This window comes from Lathyrus oleraceus, chromosome 6 (genome assembly GCF_024323335.1).
Source record: "Lathyrus oleraceus cultivar Zhongwan6 chromosome 6, CAAS_Psat_ZW6_1.0, whole genome shotgun sequence".
Classification (NCBI taxonomy): Eukaryota; Viridiplantae; Streptophyta; class Magnoliopsida; order Fabales; family Fabaceae; genus Lathyrus; species Lathyrus oleraceus.
Genome location: NC_066584.1, coordinates 481,262,088 through 481,283,478, shown reverse-complemented (window position 1 = coordinate 481,283,478; position 21,391 = coordinate 481,262,088). Strand labels below are relative to the sequence as shown.

At 37.7% G+C, this 21,391-nt stretch overlaps 1 protein-coding gene across 1 annotated transcript; it reads right to left on the bottom strand.

Moving 5' to 3' along the window:
- Positions 1–6,019: 6,019 nt before the first annotated feature.
- LOC127098538 (chaperone protein dnaJ 15) lies at positions 6,020–13,156 on the bottom strand. Its single transcript, XM_051037152.1, has 11 exons — positions 12,667–13,156; positions 11,479–11,602; positions 10,128–10,210; positions 9,942–10,053; positions 9,748–9,852; positions 9,616–9,666; positions 8,187–8,276; positions 7,995–8,103; positions 7,760–7,908; positions 7,423–7,476; positions 6,020–6,585 (listed from the first exon to the last, which is right to left on the bottom strand). Exons 1-11 carry the CDS (start codon positions 12,789–12,791, stop codon positions 6,343–6,345), a joined length of 1,245 nt encoding a protein of 414 aa, XP_050893109.1. The 5' UTR covers positions 12,792–13,156; the 3' UTR covers positions 6,020–6,342.
- Positions 13,157–21,391: the final 8,235 nt, after the last annotated feature.

Here is a 21,391-nt window from a genome sequence, read left to right as displayed (position 1 = left end):
TTCATTTGAAGCTTGGATAATGAATTTTGAGGTGGAAGTTTGGAAAATTAAACATAAATAAAAAAATTCTAAGTACCAAGTCAAATGTTCACTTCTTCCACCTTGAATAACTTTTGTTATGGACTTCAAATGGAAAAACTTCCTTCATCAAAGTTGTATCTCTTTCAAACCTATTCAATTTGGTCACAAATTTGACCTCATTTGGATTTGTCATGAAGGAGTTATGCATTTTAGGAGTTGAGAAAAATCACTTGTTCAATGGTAATGGTCTAAAATGACCTATAATGTTTCCTCATGGCACATGCATTTGCAAGTTGAATTTGAACTTCTTCCAAACATAAAAGTTGAAAAGGACATCTTGAATTTGATCATGGAATTTTAATGTCTTTCATCTCATAAAAAATGAGCAAGTTATGGTCTTGGGAGGTTGACCTCCTAACTAGGGTTCAAACAAAATGACTTATAATCTTTCACCATACAAAATGACTTTCCAAGCAAAACTAGCTCTATACTTCAACATTAAAGTTGTTTGTAATGTCATTTTGAATAACTTTTCTCTTGGAATCATTTTCATATGACAAACATTGAAGGAGATGGGGTCTAGGGAACCCCGATTTTGACCAGTTGACTTTCTCTGGTCAACCACCATGCACCAACTTGCTAGCTTGACATTCTCTTGATCTTTGGGACTCATGGAGGATCATATATGTGCAAGATGATGTAATATGAAGCATCCCTTGAAATATCTGATCAATTGATGAGGAAACTTGTTGAGGAAGTTACACAAGATACCTAGATGAATTAGGGTTTCCAAGGCAAACAAGCTTCAAACTCTTGATGAATTCTTGATCAAAATGATATGTGAATACCATGGGGATCCATATATGATGTCTAGAGTCAATGTGAACCATCTATGGATTAGTCTCCTTGTATTGAGGGTCTCAAACCCTAGATATGAGCTTGATGGAGCATAGGTGAGCACACACACTACCTACAAAAGAAACAAAGTTATACATAGACATATTTTTGGTATTTTAGTTAGTAAAAATAATTTAAAAAAACAAAGCATGATACAATCAAATGTGCTTGGTGATCTTTTCCAATGCAAACCCAATGAATAAGGGGTAAGGAGAATGTCAGGTGTGATCCCAAAGCTAATGCACATGATGAGATAGCATGAGGGATCTTAGGGTCAAAATTGGGGTCTTACACATGTCTTCATCGAAATCCTCATCAGACTAAGGGGAGTATTCAGGCTCTCCTTCCTCTGATTGGGGAGAATACTCAGAATCTTCCTCCTTCGATTTGCCCTCGCTTCGTGGCTACTTCTCGACCTCTGACGAAGATTCCACGTTCTGAGTGGCTATTACTGCCTTCTTTCCCGTCGAGTCGACAATCATGGCCATTGTCTGATTGGCACCATTTTTCCTGGTCCTACGACCTTTGGCATCTGTTTCTTTTGTCCAGCGGTTTTCGAAGGTTTCAATTGTGGAGTGGTAACGACCTTCCCTGCTTTTTTGTTTCGCTGGTAGCGTCTCCACTGTGTCCTAGTCATTGGATTATTTCCTTTGTAGTTAGGAGATATTGTGTAGCCCCTTTTCTTCTTTGGAGATGTTGTTTCTTTCTCTAACACTCTCCATTTTGGCTTTTTTTCCCCTTTTTTATTGATAGACTCTATCCACTTTTCCTGTGGAACATCAGTCGGAGGAATGAAGGTCTTTGGTCGAGAACGTTGAAACTACCTTCCATAATCTTTGTTCCGTTGAGGTGCTTCATGCTTGTCGAACACGAATCGTGGGACAGCAGTTTTCTCCTCTTTCACAGCCTTGTTGTTGGCCTCCAGTTTTTCGGCGATTTTCTCGTCGAACACCGCACTGCACTTTGGGGAGAGTAGAGCCTTTGACCCATTTTCCTTACACTTCTCTTGGAAGTCTGATAAGCTTTTGCCTGGTTGGGGATAGGCCGACTCGAATTTCCTTTCGGCCTTGTTTTTGAAACCTTCAGTAGTTTCGACCATCATCACTTCAAAAGTTTCAGCTAATGAGGTTGCTTTGGAAACCTCAATGAGACCATCAGTAGTCTCGACCATCATGCATTTGAGAGGCTCTACGTACAAAGCTTCTTCCACCTTCAGAGGGTCAGAATCCACCTGCATTTTTTGCCTTTCGCAAACTGGAGTTTTCCTTCTTTCAGAGCTTTTTGCACCAAATCCCTAAAAAGAACACATTAGTGAGTTTTGTGACCAAGGAAATTATGAAATTTACAGAATCCCCTTTTTTCTTTTGTTCTAGGGGAGGATCTTTTAAACCCTGAGGGACGATAATCTGACCATCTTTTACTAACAGATCAAAGATTTCGTCGCACTTAGACACGTCAAAAGTATAAGTCTTAGCTACGTATTTGTCTGTTTTTTCTGGTTCGACGGGATTTTTCCCATTCGAGGGTTTTAAAACCTTACACGCATATGGAGGTTCGGGCTTAAGTTTTGCCACGTTAACCTCGCTTCTGTCGATTATATCTTCGTCGTCGGAAGAAACTCCTTCGACTACGATATAGGACACTTTTTCTTTCTTATGATATGGACCCGCCTTGGACTTCTCATCTTTCAAGCATTCGATACGTCAAACTCTGTCAGCCAATTGGATCATATCTCTAAGATACTAAGTATCCAGCTTTTTCCTTATAGAATAATCTAAACCCCCAGCCGCCATCTCGACTAATTCATGTTCAGGGACTTGAGTAAAGCATCGCGCTTTCAACAGTCTAAACCTGTTTAGGTACTGATCAACTGACTCAGCAACCTTCCGCCTAACGCTAGCTAGTTCTTTGAGGCTAATCTTCGATTGCCCCATGTAAAATTGTCCATGGAACAACCTCTGCAATTGTGTCCATGTTTGGATCGACTATGGAGGTAGCGTTGTGAACCATGTAAACGCGTTCTTTGTAAGAGAACTTGGGAAGTATTTTAACTTCAAATCCCCATTGTTCGTTATGTCGTCAGCCTCGGTCTGGTACCTGGCCACGTGTTCGACGGTGGACTCTTCAATATCCCCAGCGAACTTGGTAAATTTTGGGACTTTCCACCCCCTTAGGCAATTCTGTTTGTAAGACAAAATCTGGTAGAGGTGAAGAGTAAGTTGGTCGTTGTAGGTAGGGACTCACTCTATTTCGTACTATGATTCGTTCGACGATAGCCTCTAGGTTTTGTTCCCCCATGGTTACATCGTGTCGAACTTGTTTAACCACCTGGTCAGGATCCTGGTTACGGTTAACCATTACCACGGGGGCCTTTGTTCCACCCTTGGGATCTGTTCGAATTCTTGATATTCCTGTTTGACAGTATCGTCCGTCATTTCCTCTTGTCGAGCCGGTGTTTCCGGTCGAGGAGGAGGCGTAGGGTTCCGACGGACCTGAGCCCTTAGGGCTCCCAAAAAGTCTCATATCCTTGTCATTTGGGTTGTCAAATCCTGGTAACTCTGCGTCGAATCCTGGATCAATGGCCTTAATATGGTACCCATTTGTTGAGTTAGCATGTGTACCATTTCATGATTACTCTTGTCCATCTGTTGTCTCATAACGACAACAGAACTTGACGTAAAAGTTGGGACTGACTGAGATGTCAGTCCGAAACTTGGGGGTCGACCAAATGGGGTTGCCAAAGGTCCAAACCCCTGGTAGCGAGGGAATGGCAATGATGAGGTATCGTTGTAAGTCGAACTGAGGTTATGCATACTTGTCGTAAGCTCAGTCGGCATTCCTAATGTTCGATGCATGGGGACCGTGAAACTGGGCATATGTTGCTCAGTAGTTCCCATGGTTGTTGGAGTCGACGTTTGTGGCTGACACGGTGTCATAATTGGCCCTAAAAACGTCGAAACCGTCGACGCCACGTTGGAGCCGATATCGACGGTCTGGGACGTCGTCGTGTCTCCCGCCGAAGACGTTTCTTCGTGTGGTCTAGAAGACGTCATTTTACCACTACGCAATCGCATACACCTAACACTGTCGGAATCCCACCGGATGTGCCAATTTATTGTTTCATCAACAATCTCTAGCCTTCCTATGAGAGGGTTACTTGCAGGACTGGCTACAAAGTCTTGGATTTAGTGTTTGAGCGTATGGTGTTTTGATAAACAATGTCTTTGAAAGGTTTAAAAAGTGTAAACTTAACTCTCAATGAATTAGGGACGTGGTAAAAGTAAGACGAAAGGGAATGTATAAATAGTAAAGCAAGAAATCAAAGGTAAATTTGGTAAGATTAAATGACTTATGAATGTAAAATGGAGGCAAAGTATATTTTTTGTAAGGAGATTGACTCTTTTCTCGTAAATGCTTTGATACTTCAAGTTTTACTCCTACTACAAATGATCAAAATGCCACCTCTTTAGAACCTCCTCTAACACTTGTTTAAATACTAATTAAAAGTAACCGTCTGGGGGTTACAAAAAACCATCTTGTGGTGCCACATGTTGGTCCACTACCCCACGTTGGTAAATAACTATCCACATTCTTTGATTGCCCACGACTGTCTTCACCATTCAAGTATTTCGACTTCGACCAATCCTACAAATGTCGACCCATTGATGTATTCACCTTCCTGTCGATGCTGCTCTGACGGGTTCCTTAGTCGAACCGACTTTCTTCTTTGACCGAAATTGATCAACTAACAGATGTCGAATCAAAGTTGGCTTTAAATTATGTTTGGAAATCAAATGTTCCAACTAATATCCAAGTGTTTGAGTGGAGCCTCATTCTTAAAAGATTCTAAACTAGAGACGAGTTGGCTTTTGTTCCTTCATTGTCCTGTTGTTATTTATGTGGTATTGTATTTCTAATTGGATGGTCCTAGGTGTGTTCGAGCTGTTTAGATTACTCGTAACCAAGTCTCTTCAATGGTGGTAAGGAACCGAAGGTGGAAAGAAAGGGGTTCCGGAAATTGTTTTAGTGGCTAAATTGCTCTCTTGAGATTGGTTAGGAGCAAGGTTTAAGGGCATTCATTCTTCAAAAACGTGATTGGATGTCAAATCCTATAGGCTGCTTGTCTTAGGACTTTCTTTTATATTTGGATTGTGCCCCTCATGCTCACTTTTAATACAATTTTTGCTTAAAAGAAACAACGGAAAAATTTGGATACTTGTTGAGGCTATGTGTAGGTTAGGATTTGAAGGACAAAAATCAAGTAAACACAAGACAATCGTCAATTTTACCAACCCTGCCATTCCTCAAAAGATTACCGACCCTCGGGATAATACCATCATCCCAAGACTTCTAAACCTCAAAACCTACCATTACTCCCAACAATAGCAAAACCTTACCATCACCTCAGTCACGTTTGGCAATACAGTTCTGCACAAAGGACGACTTGTTTGTTGCCAATAAGCAATATCATATCATGTATTTTCTAGACTACAAGGTAGTTAAAAATGATGGAAGCGTCTGGAGGTGTAGAGCATCCCTAATCAGGAAAAAGCAAGTTGTGAGAGATTGTATGCCTAGATGAAATCATTACATGTATACCAGTATTTGTGTTGGTCGTGCATGTTCAAGGAACCTTCATGGAGGAAGGAAACTCTTCCACAAGCAAATTTTAGAATACTCCCCTGGCATTCACCTCTTGGTCTGCACAGCAACCTTAAAATTTCATGTAATTTGAATCAAAACAGTAAATGAACAAGTCATCTTCTCCTAACACTTCGATATAGAATAAGATGGAGTAATCATATGTATCCGACTCTTTTTGTGTAAACCGGATATCCTTCGCCCAAGTCAGGAGACTAATCCCTCAAATCTTGTAAGGCCGAAATGGGCGGCAAACTCTCCCTAAGAATTTTGACTCAGCTGCGTGTGCATTTATACTGATTCTTCTAAAATAAACAACTCAATAATAAATAATACTCACCGACTTTATAGGAGACAAATTTAAAAAGTATAACATCCACCCTAGCTATTTATTTAATACTAATATTGTGCAGAAAGGCTGAACGGTTAAATGACAAAGGAAAAGGAAAGAAAATGCCAGTTACAAGAATGAACATATGATATATCATTACAGTATCAAAAATATATATGTTCAGGATGCTACAAGGGAATCGGAAAATTTGGGTCTCATTGGACAGCAAAAATATGGGAAGTAGTAAGAGACATATTCTGTATACCTTTGACTGCATCACAAACCAATGAACAAATTAACCAACCAGTTTACAATCTTTTGGAACCAAGCAAATGAAAATATTGCAGACATACACTACACCCTATATATCTGTGGGATGCTGTAAGTTTGATGCAATGACTGACAGACATTCAAGCATATTGTTCCAAGAGATAAGCAAAATGAAGTGTATTTCATATCAACCTCTTATCAGAACCTGAACCTTTAAGATTAAGGTTGAACCATTTCTTTTTGCCTGATTTATCCCTGCCATCTGACCCACCATCTTCCCCGGGGCTCTCACCTTTGGAATCTTCACCAGAAATTTTGCTAGAACTTCCATTGCTTAAATTACTACCACTTCCGCTAATATTGGTTGGCTTAACAATGGTGAAGGTTGAATGGATACCATCCCTTTGTTTCAGAAGCTCATCAACCTGTGTAGCCAGAAAATAACAGACAAGTTACACAATATTGCAAGTGTAAAAGATTGAAGTCAAAACACATTTATGGTAAAACTGGGATATACTATAATGAAATGTTTCATTTATTTTCTATGTTCATTTTCACTTATATATTTTAAATAACAATTGATAAAACAAATCGCTTTGTTTCATTTTGCATTGTACCTAATTAGTTTTGGAAAACATAATATTTTCAATTACTGTTCAGTTTTAATTACGAAACACAATCTCATTTTCACTCTGTTTCCTAATATCAAAGCTTTTCATAAAAAAAAGTAACAACTTATCATGATTTTCTTCGTATACTCTACAGAATGTAGAAAAAATAATAAAGTGAAAACAGTGTCATTTTTATAATAACATTGAAAACACGATTAGAATGTGAAGAAATGGTGAAAATGATTCAAGACATCTTGAAAACAGGAAATGGTTTTTTTTCTTAGACATTTTGTATGTTATAATCACATAATAATGTACATCAAAGGCCAAACAAGGATATGCATCGTATAGCATAACAGCCGAGTCGTTTCCTTTTCCTCTATTAAATTATAATACGAGATTGCAACAGATTATCAGCCAGCCAAGTAAGCCAGGTGAGAAAAATCTGCAACAGATTATCAGCCACCAAGTAAGCCAGGTGAGAAAAATCTGCAACAGATCTTGCCACAACTTAATGGAGCAGACGGAAAAAACACTTCAACTGATTATCAGCTTGGCTGTGGGAAAAATTAGTATCAAAAAGAATGCTAATGTATACATTTCTAGATATGCATTTGTAGTATAACTGTAGCATGTGTTGAAGGAACCTACAGACTGTTTTTCTTTTGCGTATCTGTCTGTCACTTCCTGATAGCGTGCCAATGCCTGAAAAGTATTCAGAAAAACATCACTTTAAAGACCACAAAACAAACTTCTAAACAGTGTTGTCGAAGTCGGATAGCGGTCCATGGTGGAGAGCCAAAATCCCGCCATACCGGCCGCTTTGCGACGCCGGTATTGCGGATTATGGCGGAAAACCAGCAATAGAGGCCGATATTTACCATTGGGGCGAGCCAAAAACCCACCATGTATGTCAGTCATAGCGGCCATGGCGCCGCAATTTGATAACACTGCTTCAAATCATGAATAACTGTCGAAAAATAATAACCTTTCTATACTCTGATTCGAATTGGCGTAGCTCATTCCTCTTTCTTAAAATTTGAGCCTCAATATCCTTAAGTTTTTCGGTGGTATCTTCAAGTGATTCTGCACATACTGCTTCAATTGTATAGCTAGCAGTCTTAAAGAAGTTATCTCCTAAAAAAGATCAGCTTGAATTTAGTTTACACGAAAAACAGCACCAGCAAGCAAAAGAAAAATGAAACAAAATAAATTATTCAGACCATAAACAGCAAATATATGTGTGCCAGGCTTTAATTCCGAGACTTCACAAGGTTGAAGACCTTCCAACCTTTTAAAGAAAGCCCCTTCAGGATCCTTTGCCATTGCTAACTGCACCACATCACTAAAAGTAAGAAATACATTCCTGCAGATTTCCCGGTTGAGTCCAAATACACACAAACTAATTTACATACCGCATTCACAGTTGAATCCATTCTGTACACTTGAAAATGTAAGAAATACATTCCTGCAGATGTCACCTTCCCAGTCTTCTCACTATCTTCCTGTACAAACAGTTGCATAGAATACTAGCTCAATAAATGCCCAATTGTAATTGCATAACTACACCATCAATAAACTAGTCGAGTTCTGCAATTTAAGGATCATTTACAAATAGCTTAAGAATTAAGTGTATATTAACCAGAGTAGTCCATAGCGGCCAATAGCAGCACTATCCCGCCATAGCGAAGCGGAGGCTGGCCGCTGTGGGAAGAGTCTTAGCGGTGGCGAACACTATAGCGGCCGCAATAGGGTAATAGCGGAGTAGAGCGGAGCAGAGCAGTTCCCGGTCCAAGCCGATTTCTAACCTGCTATCCTTTTCCCCTCTAAAAAACCGAAATGAATCCTTAAATTTACAATATTTTAAAGGTAATTTTGGTTTTTTCAATCAAATTTGAGTTTAGACTCGATAGTAACCTTCCTTCATCGTCGTTTATGCACTTCAAGATTCATGTGTGCTTTGATGTATGAATATTCCATGAGTTGTTATTTGTTTAACTTTACATTAAATATATGTTCACAATTATTATACGCAATTTGTCCAAAAAATCATCAAATAGAGCAGTCATCCCGCTAACCCACTTTTGGGGCAGACGCTCCGCGCTGCAATCCTGGAATGACTACTCTGATCTTAACACAATCCATCAGGTTGAAAGCACACAGCAACTTTCAACAAATGTTTGTGTTATATCTTTCTCTGATTTGTGAGCCTAACAGAAAATTACTTTACATGCAAAACTTGTTTGAAAGTTTGAAGGACTTTATTTTAATTTCTATTCAGATGAGAAAAACAGGAAACACAAGGCCAAAAACTTAGAAGCAACCACCATAGCTTGAAATTTGTGCTGTCATGCTTCCGCATTTTTTGAAACAAAAATACAATCACGTGCAAAGATTGTTATTTAATGCCAGTGATTATCAATATTATGCTGCAAGACACAAGTACAAGGGAAAAGGAGACTGGGGTGGAGGGAGGGAAGAACTTGAGTTATAACTTATAAGTCAATGGGCAACACTTTGATGATCTAACATTCTGGAGACAAACCGCGCTTGAAGAAAATGCCAGTAATACCAAAGTAATAGTCATTTCACTTTTGGGGGAATAAAACCATGGGGAATTATGCATGAGATTAATCCTCATTCAACTGCAGAAGCACAGGAATTATGCATTTTTCCTATTATAGCCTATGTGATATCAGAACCCATGTTCTCGTCCATGGTGGTTGAGACTGCTTACAACCCTCAACCCATTCATGGTGGTATAGCAATTTCAATTTAATACTGATATTTTGGTAAATTATCAAGTCAAAGGGAGTAAAAGTTGAAGCACTAGATAAATATTACCTGCAATGCCAAACCATAACCACCGTTTGCATCTTGTTCGAAATAGAGCAACTGAAAAATCGGCGTTCAATATTACAATCCAATGCTTCATTAACTGGAAGAATCTTTGTAAAAAGGAATTATCAGTGATACCTTGAATTTGCTTTGTGCAGTTGAAGTAACTCTAACTACAATCCCTGACTCAGCTTGCTGCTCACTTATTGTCACGCCAAAAAAATGAGCACATTGCTTCTCTACCTGCATTGAATTGCGACAAAGTGGAATAAGAACAAACAGATGCCAGGAAGATTACTGTATTGCTTCATCATCACGAAGAAGGAAACAACCTTTCCACTAACTGATGTTCCAATTGGAAGGGGTCTGACAGTAACTGTGCCATTCAAAGCCTCTTCAAGCACATTAGCAGAAATGGTAGTCTTGATAGGGACACCCAGCTTGCTATTACCAAATAAAGTAAGAAACAATGTAGAGCAACATAACTTTATAAAATAAACAGTCAACAAAATCTACACCTGAATAAAGCTGCAAACATCGTGTTCACAGTCCCAAGATTGGATAAATCGATTTCCATGTCCATGCTATCAGCATCAAGTGCCTGATATGCATAGGGAAAATACCATTAGGTTGCACAATAAGAAAAGAGTTGTATTGGGAAGAGTATGAACTGAAACACAAAAAAAAAGCTGCCGAGGACTATAAAGCAACAATATATTAAAACACATTTACTTGAATGCAAGGAGCGGAGAACTACTGAAACTAAAATTTTCAAGAATATACAGGTCACAATAGTAAAAAGATAAATGCAAGAATTAATCTTAAAATATGGAAATGGTATATACCGAAACAAATGGCCCAAATTTCACAGCTAACAAGCATAAACTCAAATTTTGGCCAAATAAATATAAAATTAAACATGTATGTAGGTAGGCAATATGAATGCATTAGCTCCTCTCTCCTGAGATGTAAATGTTGGAAGCATGGTTGTCAGGATTGCGCTTTAACTCCCAAGATCGTACAATCTTACGAGCCAGCAGCCATCCATCGTTTTAAGTGGCACAAAGATCGTGGATTTAGATGGAGCGTTGAGAGTGTAGAGGAAGATCGTTAAATTATGGGATCGTGAGATCCCAACAAAACATTTTTTTATTTTTACCCGTTTTGACCTGGTCATTAATAATTGGATAAGGCCCAAAAACTGACCCAGTAATTAAACCCTGACGGCTGTGGTCACATATTTTAGGGTTTTGGGATTTGGAATGTCTTAAATGAGCTTTTGATAAGTGCAAAAGATACTGATCGTGAAAGCTGCACAGCCACAAAAGCCATTGGAACTTGAGAATAAATTCTGTATCCATAAATTATACCATGAATTGAATATTTGCTTTTGATAATTAAGTTAATGAGAATTTTATGTTATGGTTATTTTTCCTAGTTATTTCTTTAATTTTGTCTATTTGTTGGATCTTACGAAGTTACGATCCAAGTTATGATCCTACGATTTACGCTCTTTCCATAACCTAACGATCTTTATTGAGATCCCAATCTTGACAACCATGGTTGGAAGCATAAGAAAAACTTTCAGGTTCAATTTTGACCATAATGGCAGATCCCCATAAAAGGAGGGGAAAACAAATCTAGTAGTCAAGCAATGTATTTCGTATCTGTTTGCCCAGCTAGATAACTAAGTAGAATTTTCTTATGCTACCAGCCATAACTTTTGTTTCATACTGTAGGAAAGGCTGGAACAGATAAACAGAAAAGGCATATACATATATATAGAAGAGCGTTGGATTCACATGGGAAGGATAGACCTTTTCAAACAAATTAAAAAGAAAACCATGTGAAGGATAGGAAGAAAGGAACCTCAAATCCTGCACTGTCATACTGCCTTCTCTTCTCTGGGTCGGATAAGATATTATAAGAATATGCAACCTCTTTGAATAGTTCTGAAGCTTCAGGATTGCTGGCATTCTTGTCAGGGTGATACCTGTCAATCATATACATAGATCAGTGTTATCAATCCTAGATAGGGAAGCACAGTGGCCGGCCCCAAAAACGCCAAAGTGCAATAGCAGATAGGGGATGACCGCTATTTTGAAATCCTTGTGCAGTTTACATAAGTTATAACATATACATAAAACCTCACAACTAGCCATGACTGACTAATGATAGGGTGAAAAACAACAGTAGGAGTGAGACAGTGAGAGTGAAGAAGCGCAAACATTTGTAGGGTGTTTTTGAATTGCAAAATTCCTTAAACACTCCAAGCAAAATGCCCTAACCTATTAATTTAAGGACTTTTCAGAATCCTATGAACTCATTATGAGGTTTGGGCACTATAGCAGCTGCAACATCCGCTATTTTGGCTACTACAGCCGCTACACTAAACTGATACATTATAGCGCCCAGCCTACAACATTGATAAATATACATTGAGCGTGAGTTTGGTTCTGCGGTAAAAAAAATGATTTTGAGTAATTGATTCCGGGTAAAAGTGAGTTGAAGGTAAAGTGATTTATGTATGGATAAATTCTTGCAAAAGCGAGTTGAAAACTGAAAAAATCACGTTTAAACTCAAAAGCTACAAATCCTAGCCTCAAATATAATCAATTTTGAAAAGCAGAATCAATTGTAGAGAGCAACCTAACATGTCAAAATCAATTCTAATTCTAAGTGTTCCAAAATTCTAATTCTAAGTGTTCCACCTATGAAACCAAACATACACTAAAAAGACCTACTTATATTTATTGCAATTTTTATAAAGAAAACAACCAAAAATAAACTCCATATTCCATAACATCAAAACAAAAATCCGGAAAAAAATATAGGTTATCAGATAAGAAAGAATGGTCATTATACCTTGAAAGGTTCTACAAAACATTAACTATTTCATTTTGCATATGCAAGTAATAAATCACTAGAAAACAAAAAAAAACTTACAGCAGCTAGCACAACAAAACCTTGTATAAACTACCCAAATGAAAAACTCAAAGTAAAAAAGAAAAATCAAAACCCAAAATAAAATAGACGAATTTAGGGGGGAAAACTAACTTTAGAGCAAGCTTTCTGTAAGCGGTTTTAATTTCCTGGTCGGTTGAATCCCTCGAAACGGACAAAACTTCGTAAGGATCCCGTCGAACAGCTGGTGTAGAAGTTCCTTCCATCTTCGAACCCATTCCCGTTCACAGCCCCTTTTTTCGAACAAGAAGCAGCTGAAAAGGGACTAAATTAGGGTTACGGGAATCACTATGACAGCGACATGGTACAGTTTGACCTAAGTGGTTGAATAATGGAATTGAAAAAGGGGAAAGAAATCGGAGATGATGAGGGGCACGTGATTCAAAGCGACATTGGATCGGTTTCGTGGGAACGAGTAAAAGAGGAGAAATTAGGGATCTGAAAGAGATGAATTTGGAATGAGAAATAGCGTTTTGAAATGAAGAGAGAAGAGAAGAAACAGAGTCAGGTTGCTTCTGTATTGTATGTACGACTCTGAGACGGGGTCGATGGCGTCCTTTCTTTTATTTCTTTATTTTATTTTATTTATATACATTGAAATTGCTCAATCGCCATTCTATGACCGGTTGGTTTAACTATTTTGCTTCGAGTCTTGGATTCGACCCCCTTTTCTTTTTGTTTGTATTAGTAATAAAAAACAATTTTTTGATAAATAATATAATTAATAATAATAGAAAAATGTGGGATAAATTATAGAATTTTTTTTCAAAATAATCATTTTTTAAAAAAAAAAAATTGAAAATAATCAATTATTCAAAAGAATTACCAAAATAATCAAGTTTGGTAGAGGATGCGCCAGATGAGTTGGCGCATCCCCAATGCTTAAAGAGGAGGCGCCAATAGCATTGGCGCATGCATTGGGCTCCTCATGAGGAGGCGTCAATGCTAGTGGCACCTACATTGGGCCTCATGAGGAGGAGACAATGCTAGTGGCGCTTGTGTGTGTTTGGTTGTGTGAGCGCCAATTCATCTGGTGCTTGATTGCATTTCATTGTGGGCGTCAATCTCTTAGACGCCCACGTGTTTTGTACAATTGATGTTTCGTCTCTATAAATACCAAGCCTTGGATACAATATTTTTCACTCAAACTTATCTCTTAATACCATATTTTGTCTAGTTCAACCATCAATTTCAATTCTCTCTGATTTAACAATGTCTGCATACATTCAGAAACGAAATGTTGATGTAATATTTTCTGTCGTTGCGGCTCCGATACAGGTTCGACTTTGGAACACAGATACGTTTGAACGTCTTAATCGGATGTTGTACAGTTGGTTAGAGGGAGAAATTGGAGAGGGTGAACGGATTAGAAGAATACAATGGCGTGTGTCCACGTTTAACCAACACAGAGAAGTGCGCAAATGGGTGGATATTAAGACCGACCAAGACGCTCGTAGGATGATGCATTACATGTTCAAAATTGTTTTGATGGTTGTAATTGCATGGTTCTTGTATTGTATTTGTTACAATTATCTGTGTTATTGTTTATGTAATGGTACTTTCGTCATAGACGTCTAATATGAAATAAATTTAGTTTTTCATATATTGCAATAGAGGTACATGTAAATTTATCTGGTTGTGCTCGTTCCAACACTAGGGCAGTTATTACGATTGTGACCTGGTTGACAGCATGAACTACATAGTCTAACCATTTTGTTCGCCGTATCCATTTCGGTTCGAATTCGGGTGTTGTTAGGGCGATCATTTTTCTTCCTTCGCATAACTTTGTTGTGCCAGACGATGTCCCCTTGATATTCTGGCCAATAATCCTCTTTTGCCACTACCGAAAAACTAATTTTATAAACATTTGAAAGGCTGACGACTTTGTAAACTTCAGATAGCAAGTAGGATGGATCCCTTTGAATCTTTGAGCATGCCGCAATGACATGGGAGCAGGGGGTACGAAAGGCTTGGAACTTTCCGCAGTCGCACCAATCTCTATCTAGTTCGACTCTGTGTTGTCCCATTGGCATGCCCTCATTGTGATCCATGGACTCGGCAACACTAAACCAACCTTTAGTTCGGTCAAATATAGTAACCACGTGTGTGTTTGCTTTGGCAGCTTCATGTCTGATGAATTTCATTGAAGCATCACTGAACAATTGTCCAGATTGCAACACTGAACTCCATTTTGAGTGTCTGGTTTCAAACAACGCCTCTAGCCTGAAATATGTAGCATGTACCAAAGCGGTTATTAGTAGGTTACGGATGCCTTTGAAGACAGAGTTCATTGATTCCACAAGATTTGTTGTCATGTGGCCCCAACGCTGACCATTGTCGTATGCCCTAGTCCACTTCTCCAACTGAATACTATCGATCCATCGTACCGCATCTTCGTTTGAAAATCTTATTTCCTTGCGGTAGTGTTTGAAAGAAGGTTCTGATAATGCATAACCTGCATTGACAACCTTCTTCCGCAACGTCTTATCTTTGATTTCCCGCATGAAATTCTGAGCAATATATCTAATACAGAACACATGTGTCGAAGGAGGACTTTGCCAGTCGTTGCCGATATTATTATATGCACTGATGATTGAGGGGTGTCTGTCGGAGATCAAACACAAGTTAGGCTGAGGTGCAACGTGCAATCGGAGATTTCTTAGGAAAAAACTCCACCCCTCAGTAGTCTCCCCTTCAACTAGGGCAAAGGCGATTGGAAAAATATTCTTGTTCCCATCTTGTGCCACTGCCATCAGTAACGTTCCTTTGTATTTTCCGTACAACCATGTACCATCAATTTTTATAATTGGTTTACAGAAAGAAAAACCTATGATACATGGTTAATACGCCCAGAATAGACGGTGAAATATTCTATTTCCAACAGCATATGTACCATCTGGTGTATAGGGGGGAAATGTTTCCATCTTGACAATTGTCCCGGGAGCATATTATTTTAGAGCCAACATGTATTTTGGAAGTTGTTTGTAAGACTCTTCCCAATTGCCAAACACTTTTTCAACAGCTTTTTGTTATAGCTATCCATGTTTTCCTATATGATGGAGTGTACTCGTACTCTGCCCTAATATGCGAGATTATTGTACTCACCTTTAACGACGAATTGTCGCCAATGACAGACAATATTTCATCGCATATTAGTTGAGAGCTTAATTTACGATGATCCTGCATTGGGTTTCTCAGCATGCATGTGTGATTTGGACCCATTGATCCAATCTCCCAAGACTCGCTCCTCTTCCGGTACGAAGTTGACAACCTAAAAAGGTAGTGCTCATTCGGACAATAAACTTTATGCCTCGATGCGTCAGTTCTATCTACTCTGAAATCAGCTGATAGTTGCATGTGGAATTTCTTAATGGCTTTTACACATTCCTCTTTTGTGCGAAATGTGTCTCCTTGTTTTCAGAGGTCCTTGCATCTGCACGTAAGGATTGTACCATACATCTGCCGAAGGTTCATTTGAACCCAAATTTAACTTTGTCATGTGTTGGGGTGGGCAGTATACATGACTTGCTAGTATTGGCTCCTCTTCCTCTTTAGCGTTCACCATCGAATCAACCATGATCTCAGGTTCTTCTTCTTCGTCGTCTAGAACATTCACCTCAGCTTGTTCGTCATCAGTCTCACAAAACACTTGTGACTGATAAATGTACTGAGACACCTGTTGTTGATATGGTAATATATACAACTCTATATCATTGTAACCGGATTGTTCGTGACTGAAAAACATATGCTGAACATCATCATCATCTCGAATCTTCTTCTGATAAAATTTTACCTGGTTTTTTGCAAACCAAACCAGATTTTTATAGATGATTTGACCCACATTACTGCACTATAATTTCTTTTCTATTCTTTGTTTCAGATGTGAAAAATTTGATCGTCGATTTATTATAAACCGAGTTACCTTTGTGTTTCGAGAATAAAAACCGAACAACTGATGATCAAATATTTCACCTTCGACATGGGCACTGGTCATGTAATGTTGTGCGGAAGACATTTTGTTGAAATATTAAATATGTAGATATCCTGAATGGAATTGAATGCATTGCTAAGTTGTTCATATGCACAACATAAATAGCTTGTCATTGCTAACTTAGTCGTTGCATTGATAACTTGGTCATTGTCTGTAGAGACTTGACCATGCATGCAGTAGAAAGAATCAACCATGCAGAGAAAAGAGTGACAAGAACACACATGCGTCAAGGAATCAAAGAATCTCTGAACCCTAAGCCCTAAGATTCCCACTGAGCCCTAAGGTTCCCGCTGAGCCCTAAGATTCCCACCTAGGCGCTCATTCCCTAAGCGCCATAAAGTAACTGGGGCGCCAAAGGGTTGGGCGCCTCTTCACAAAAAATGGTCTTATGCGCCACTAGGAAGGGCACCTCTTCCTATTGCCCTATACTAAGGCGCCAAGAGGAAGGGCGCCTCTTCCTTGCATGTGAGGAATCACATGTAGGCGCCAAGAGGAAGGGCATTTCTTCCCTTGCATGTGGTTTCTTCACATGCGCCTAGAAGAGATTCCTCACATGCTTTTTCTCACATGCTTTCTGAAGTTTGTCACTCCCTTGTCTCCTTTTGCCATTCCATGCAACCAATCACATTCATTTTAGGTTGCAAACCTACTCACTCATTCATCTATAAATAGCCTCTCATATCAACAATATCAAATCATTTTCATCAATACTCAATTATATTCTTCTACCACACTCAAGCTTTGCAAAATCAAATCATGTCTTTGTTGACTATGGGCGATGAACACATAGGCACACTCGAGAATATCTCGCCATTTGTATGTTATCTCTCTCTTTTTACTTTTTATGTTTTTAGTATTATACCTTTCTTATCTCTCTCTTTTTACTTTCTATATTTTTCTTACTTCTTATAGATGTGTGTTTGTTGAGTATGTATTTCTTCTTCTAATTGTATTTTCTTACTTTTTTGTTATTAGGATCCGAAGCGGTTTAGATGTCGTGTACATGAATATGTACCCCATGATCCTTTAATAGAACCATATATTAGAGGATGTGGATTTGGAAATCTACTAAACATTGTTTCGTACTCGGTGGACCACAAGTTCATTCTGACTTTGTTGGAGAGGTGGAGACCTGAGACCCACGCATTTCAGCTTTCAATTGGTGAGTGTATCGTCACACTTGAGGACGTGTACATGTTGTTGGGTCTCCGTATAGACGGAAAGGCAGTGAATGGTCGAGTTAACCAAGACAACAATATCTGCAATGAATTATTGGGTGCCCCTTTGTTAGACGACGAAACTGAGGGAGACACATCCGGTCAAGCAAGGGGGAAATGTATAAATTTAAAATACCTAAAACAATATTATGCCAGTATAGTATTGTCCAACGATTCAACCGAGTATGAGAAAATAATAAAAGCTCGGTGTTATATTATGATTTTATTTGGTAACTTTTTGTTTCCAAAAAGTACAGGTAATTCTGTAAATATAATGTATTTACCTTTATTACGCAAAAGACATGTGTCGTCAATGGAGGAGTCGACGATAACACATCTTGACCGAACCAGTCATCCATGGTGCAAGACCCACTCAACAATTTATGGCATGGTTTAGGTCGGTAACAACTCAGCAATTTGCATCTGAGCCGCGATATTTGATGGATCTACGCCAACTTGCTTCGTCATCGTATGTCCCACAATAATTCACCACCCCACACCAATGTGAACCCACCCAAACCCAACAATCAACCACACAACATCAACCGACCACATACACACAACAACAAAACACCCAACATCGCAATCCGTTCATGCCAACCACCCAACAACCAACCATCCAACGCCGCACTCTGTTCATACCACTCACCCAAACTCAAAACCAAGAATCAAACCCCGCATCGACAACCGTCTACAGCCCAGATAATTCATATGGGTCACTTCATCGTAGCCCCCCCACCAATGAACATCCAACCATTGTTTAACTATAGTACGCCCCAAGAACCATTGCTTCGTTTCCAAAACGACTCAATGGCCCAATTTAGGCAACTATGCCGTCCCTAATTCACCCAACCCCAACGCCCTAACTACGATGACATGGACACTGAACTCCATTACGGAAGCGTCGTTGGCCGGAGCCCCTTCGGCTATTGGGAGCAAATGATGACATAGCTGTCAAATACCGCTGGAACTTCCGTTGGACCTTCCAACCAACCATCGCTCGACCAGGTCAGCACCCAAAGACCACAAACACCTCAAGAAAATCGTGGGAGACCTCGGAGACAAACTAACGCACCGGGATGTGGAGTTGGGGGACGTTATAATCGGGCCGGTCATTAGTTTATTGTCAGTCCAATGTAACCAATTATTACATCTTCAATGAATTTATTTTCTTCATTACTATTTCTTATTTATTAAATAATAAAAGTTAAATATTAAAAATTAAAAAAAATAAAAAAAATATAAAAAAAATATGAGGGGGTGTATGTGCCAGATGAATTGGCGCATACACCAACCAAATGAACCTAGGCGCCACTAGCATTGGCGCCTCCTCATAAGAAGCCAAATGCATGCGTCAGTGCTATTGGCGCCTCTTCTTTAAGCATTGGGGATGCGCCATTTCATTTGGCGCATTCTCTACCAAACTTGGTTATTTTGGTAATTTTTTGAATAATTGGTTATTTTCGATTTTTTTTAAATAGTTATTTTGATTTTTTTTTCTAAATTATACGTATTTATTTAATTTATGAATTTATTTATTTATTTTTACATGTTTGATTGAAAATTTATAATAATTAAATCATGTCCACTTAAACACTTTAATATTTAAATTATACAAATAAAGTAAACGATGAATAAGTTTCGTGGCGCGCTATTTTTTATTGGTGGATAAAATTAATTCTTTTAAATTATATTTATTGATTTATGAAACATTGTTATGTATAAGTTTTTTAATTTGTCACGTTTCATAAGTGATGCTTTATTTAAAAACGAATATATAGTCAATTTTAATAGCAAAAATATGAGAAGGGGCCAAAACTTTTTGAACTTGAAATTGAAATGGGTGGAGTGATTCCATATAAAATATGATATTCAAACGATAATTAAGTCTAAAAGATTAAATAAATATGTCTAACTAAATCAATTCTAAAAGTTATTGTGCATAACAATTAGATTGTAGGGCGCAAATTTAAATCAACATCTTATTTATTCATCTTTATAGGATAAGTTTCAATGATTTACCTCCTAAAAAAGTTATATAAATATCTTTGGGATATACTTCAAATGATTAAATTTTGAAGTACTCTCAATGAAGATTAAAATTAGTTTTAAAGAGTTGAGTTGTATCACAAAAGATCATGGGTTAACACTTGAGTTTTTTTTATAATATGTAAGTGTTCATTTTTCTAAACTTTCAATAAAAAAAGGGAAAATTACGTTCACTTTCTCCGAAGTTTATTAAAATGACACTGACATATTTTTAGTTTTAAAATATACACTAATCTCTTTTTAGTTTAGATATACCAACGAATTTTTTTAGTGACGAGTAAAAGCCGTAGATAAATATCATTTATACCTACGATTTTTTATTGGCACTAAAAACTAGAGGAGGGTGTCTATAACACCCCAAAATTTAATTAATTTGCTTAATCAAATTATTATATTTTCATTTATTTAAATTAGTATGCGATGTATTTTAATTAAATATATTAACATGTATGTGGTATATGGTGGGGTATGGTGAGAGTGTTGGTGGGTTGTAGAAGGACTAGAAGATTAAAATAATTAAAATTATAGTTATTTTGGTTGATTAATTAAAATAAATTAGAAAATAAGAGTTGGGATGGAAAGTAGGAAGTTAGAGAATACGAGGGGAATGGTGAAAGTTGATGTTAGAACAAGATTTGTTTTTGCATTTATACCTTGAGTTTTGATCATAACAATATTGTATTTATATGAGAACAATTTTATTACCTTAATGGTTTGTTATTGTATAACTTTAACAGTCAGTTCTGATTCTGAGTTTATGACGTGCAACGTCGTCTGTTTCTGAACATTGTGTTCCAAATTTCGCTTATACGCTAATCATGAGAAGTTCTTAAAGATGTCAAGTTGTTGCTACAATATTATTTTTGCTTCTGTGTTGATTCACTCCTGAGAAGTTTCTGAAGAGACATTATGTTGTTGTTACAACGTTATCTCCGTTTCTGCTTCTGGACGTGACTCTGATCATCAAACTTTTGAAGAATGGCAAGCTTCTGAAATTTTGTTACTTAGCTGAAGATTATGAAGATCTCAAGGCAGGCGTTGAGGTTAACTAAGTTCTGACTGAAAAGTCTGAAGATTCTGAAGATTATGAAGATACTGAAGATCTTAAGACAGCCTGTTGACATTGTCAAGGTTCTGATTGAAGATTCTGAAGTTTTTGAATCTAGTTGTATGTTTCTTTGTTTCATGTTTCATCAACTATTCATCAGAAGCCAATGAATTTGAAGATAAGATCGAAATAGACACGTGATCAAATAGATATGTGTCTTTAACTCCAATGATTGATTATAGATGAAATGCATATTTTTTGTCTTATAATTTTATCATGTTTTTTTGTTTTTGATTGTATGATGATAATAAGTAAATAACAATGATAAATATGCATGAGTAGATATATACAATGATGATGATGATGACTACTTGAAAGTAAATGACAATGTAATAAAATTGACAAAAAATAAATCACAAGATAATAATAGCAATATCACAATAACAATAGTTAGTGATGAACAATTAATGGTTAGTAAGCAAATGTACAAAGTAACTAATTATGGATTATTTA

What these genes read in the sequence shown, in the direction of transcription:
- LOC127098538 (XM_051037152.1), bottom strand. Translation starts at nt 12,791, where the DNA reads ATGGGTTCGAAGATGGAAGGAACTTCTACACCAGCTGTTCGACGGGAT. An exon ending in GAACATCAGTTAGTGGAAAG is followed by an intron (nt 9,853 to 9,941) that starts GTTGTTTCCTTC and finishes AATTCAATGCAG; the next exon opens with GTAGAGAAGCAATGTGCTCA. An exon ending in ACGCAAAAGAAAAACAGTCT is followed by an intron (nt 6,586 to 7,422) that starts GTAGGTTCCTTC and finishes CTGGCTACACAG; the next exon opens with GTTGATGAGCTTCTGAAACA.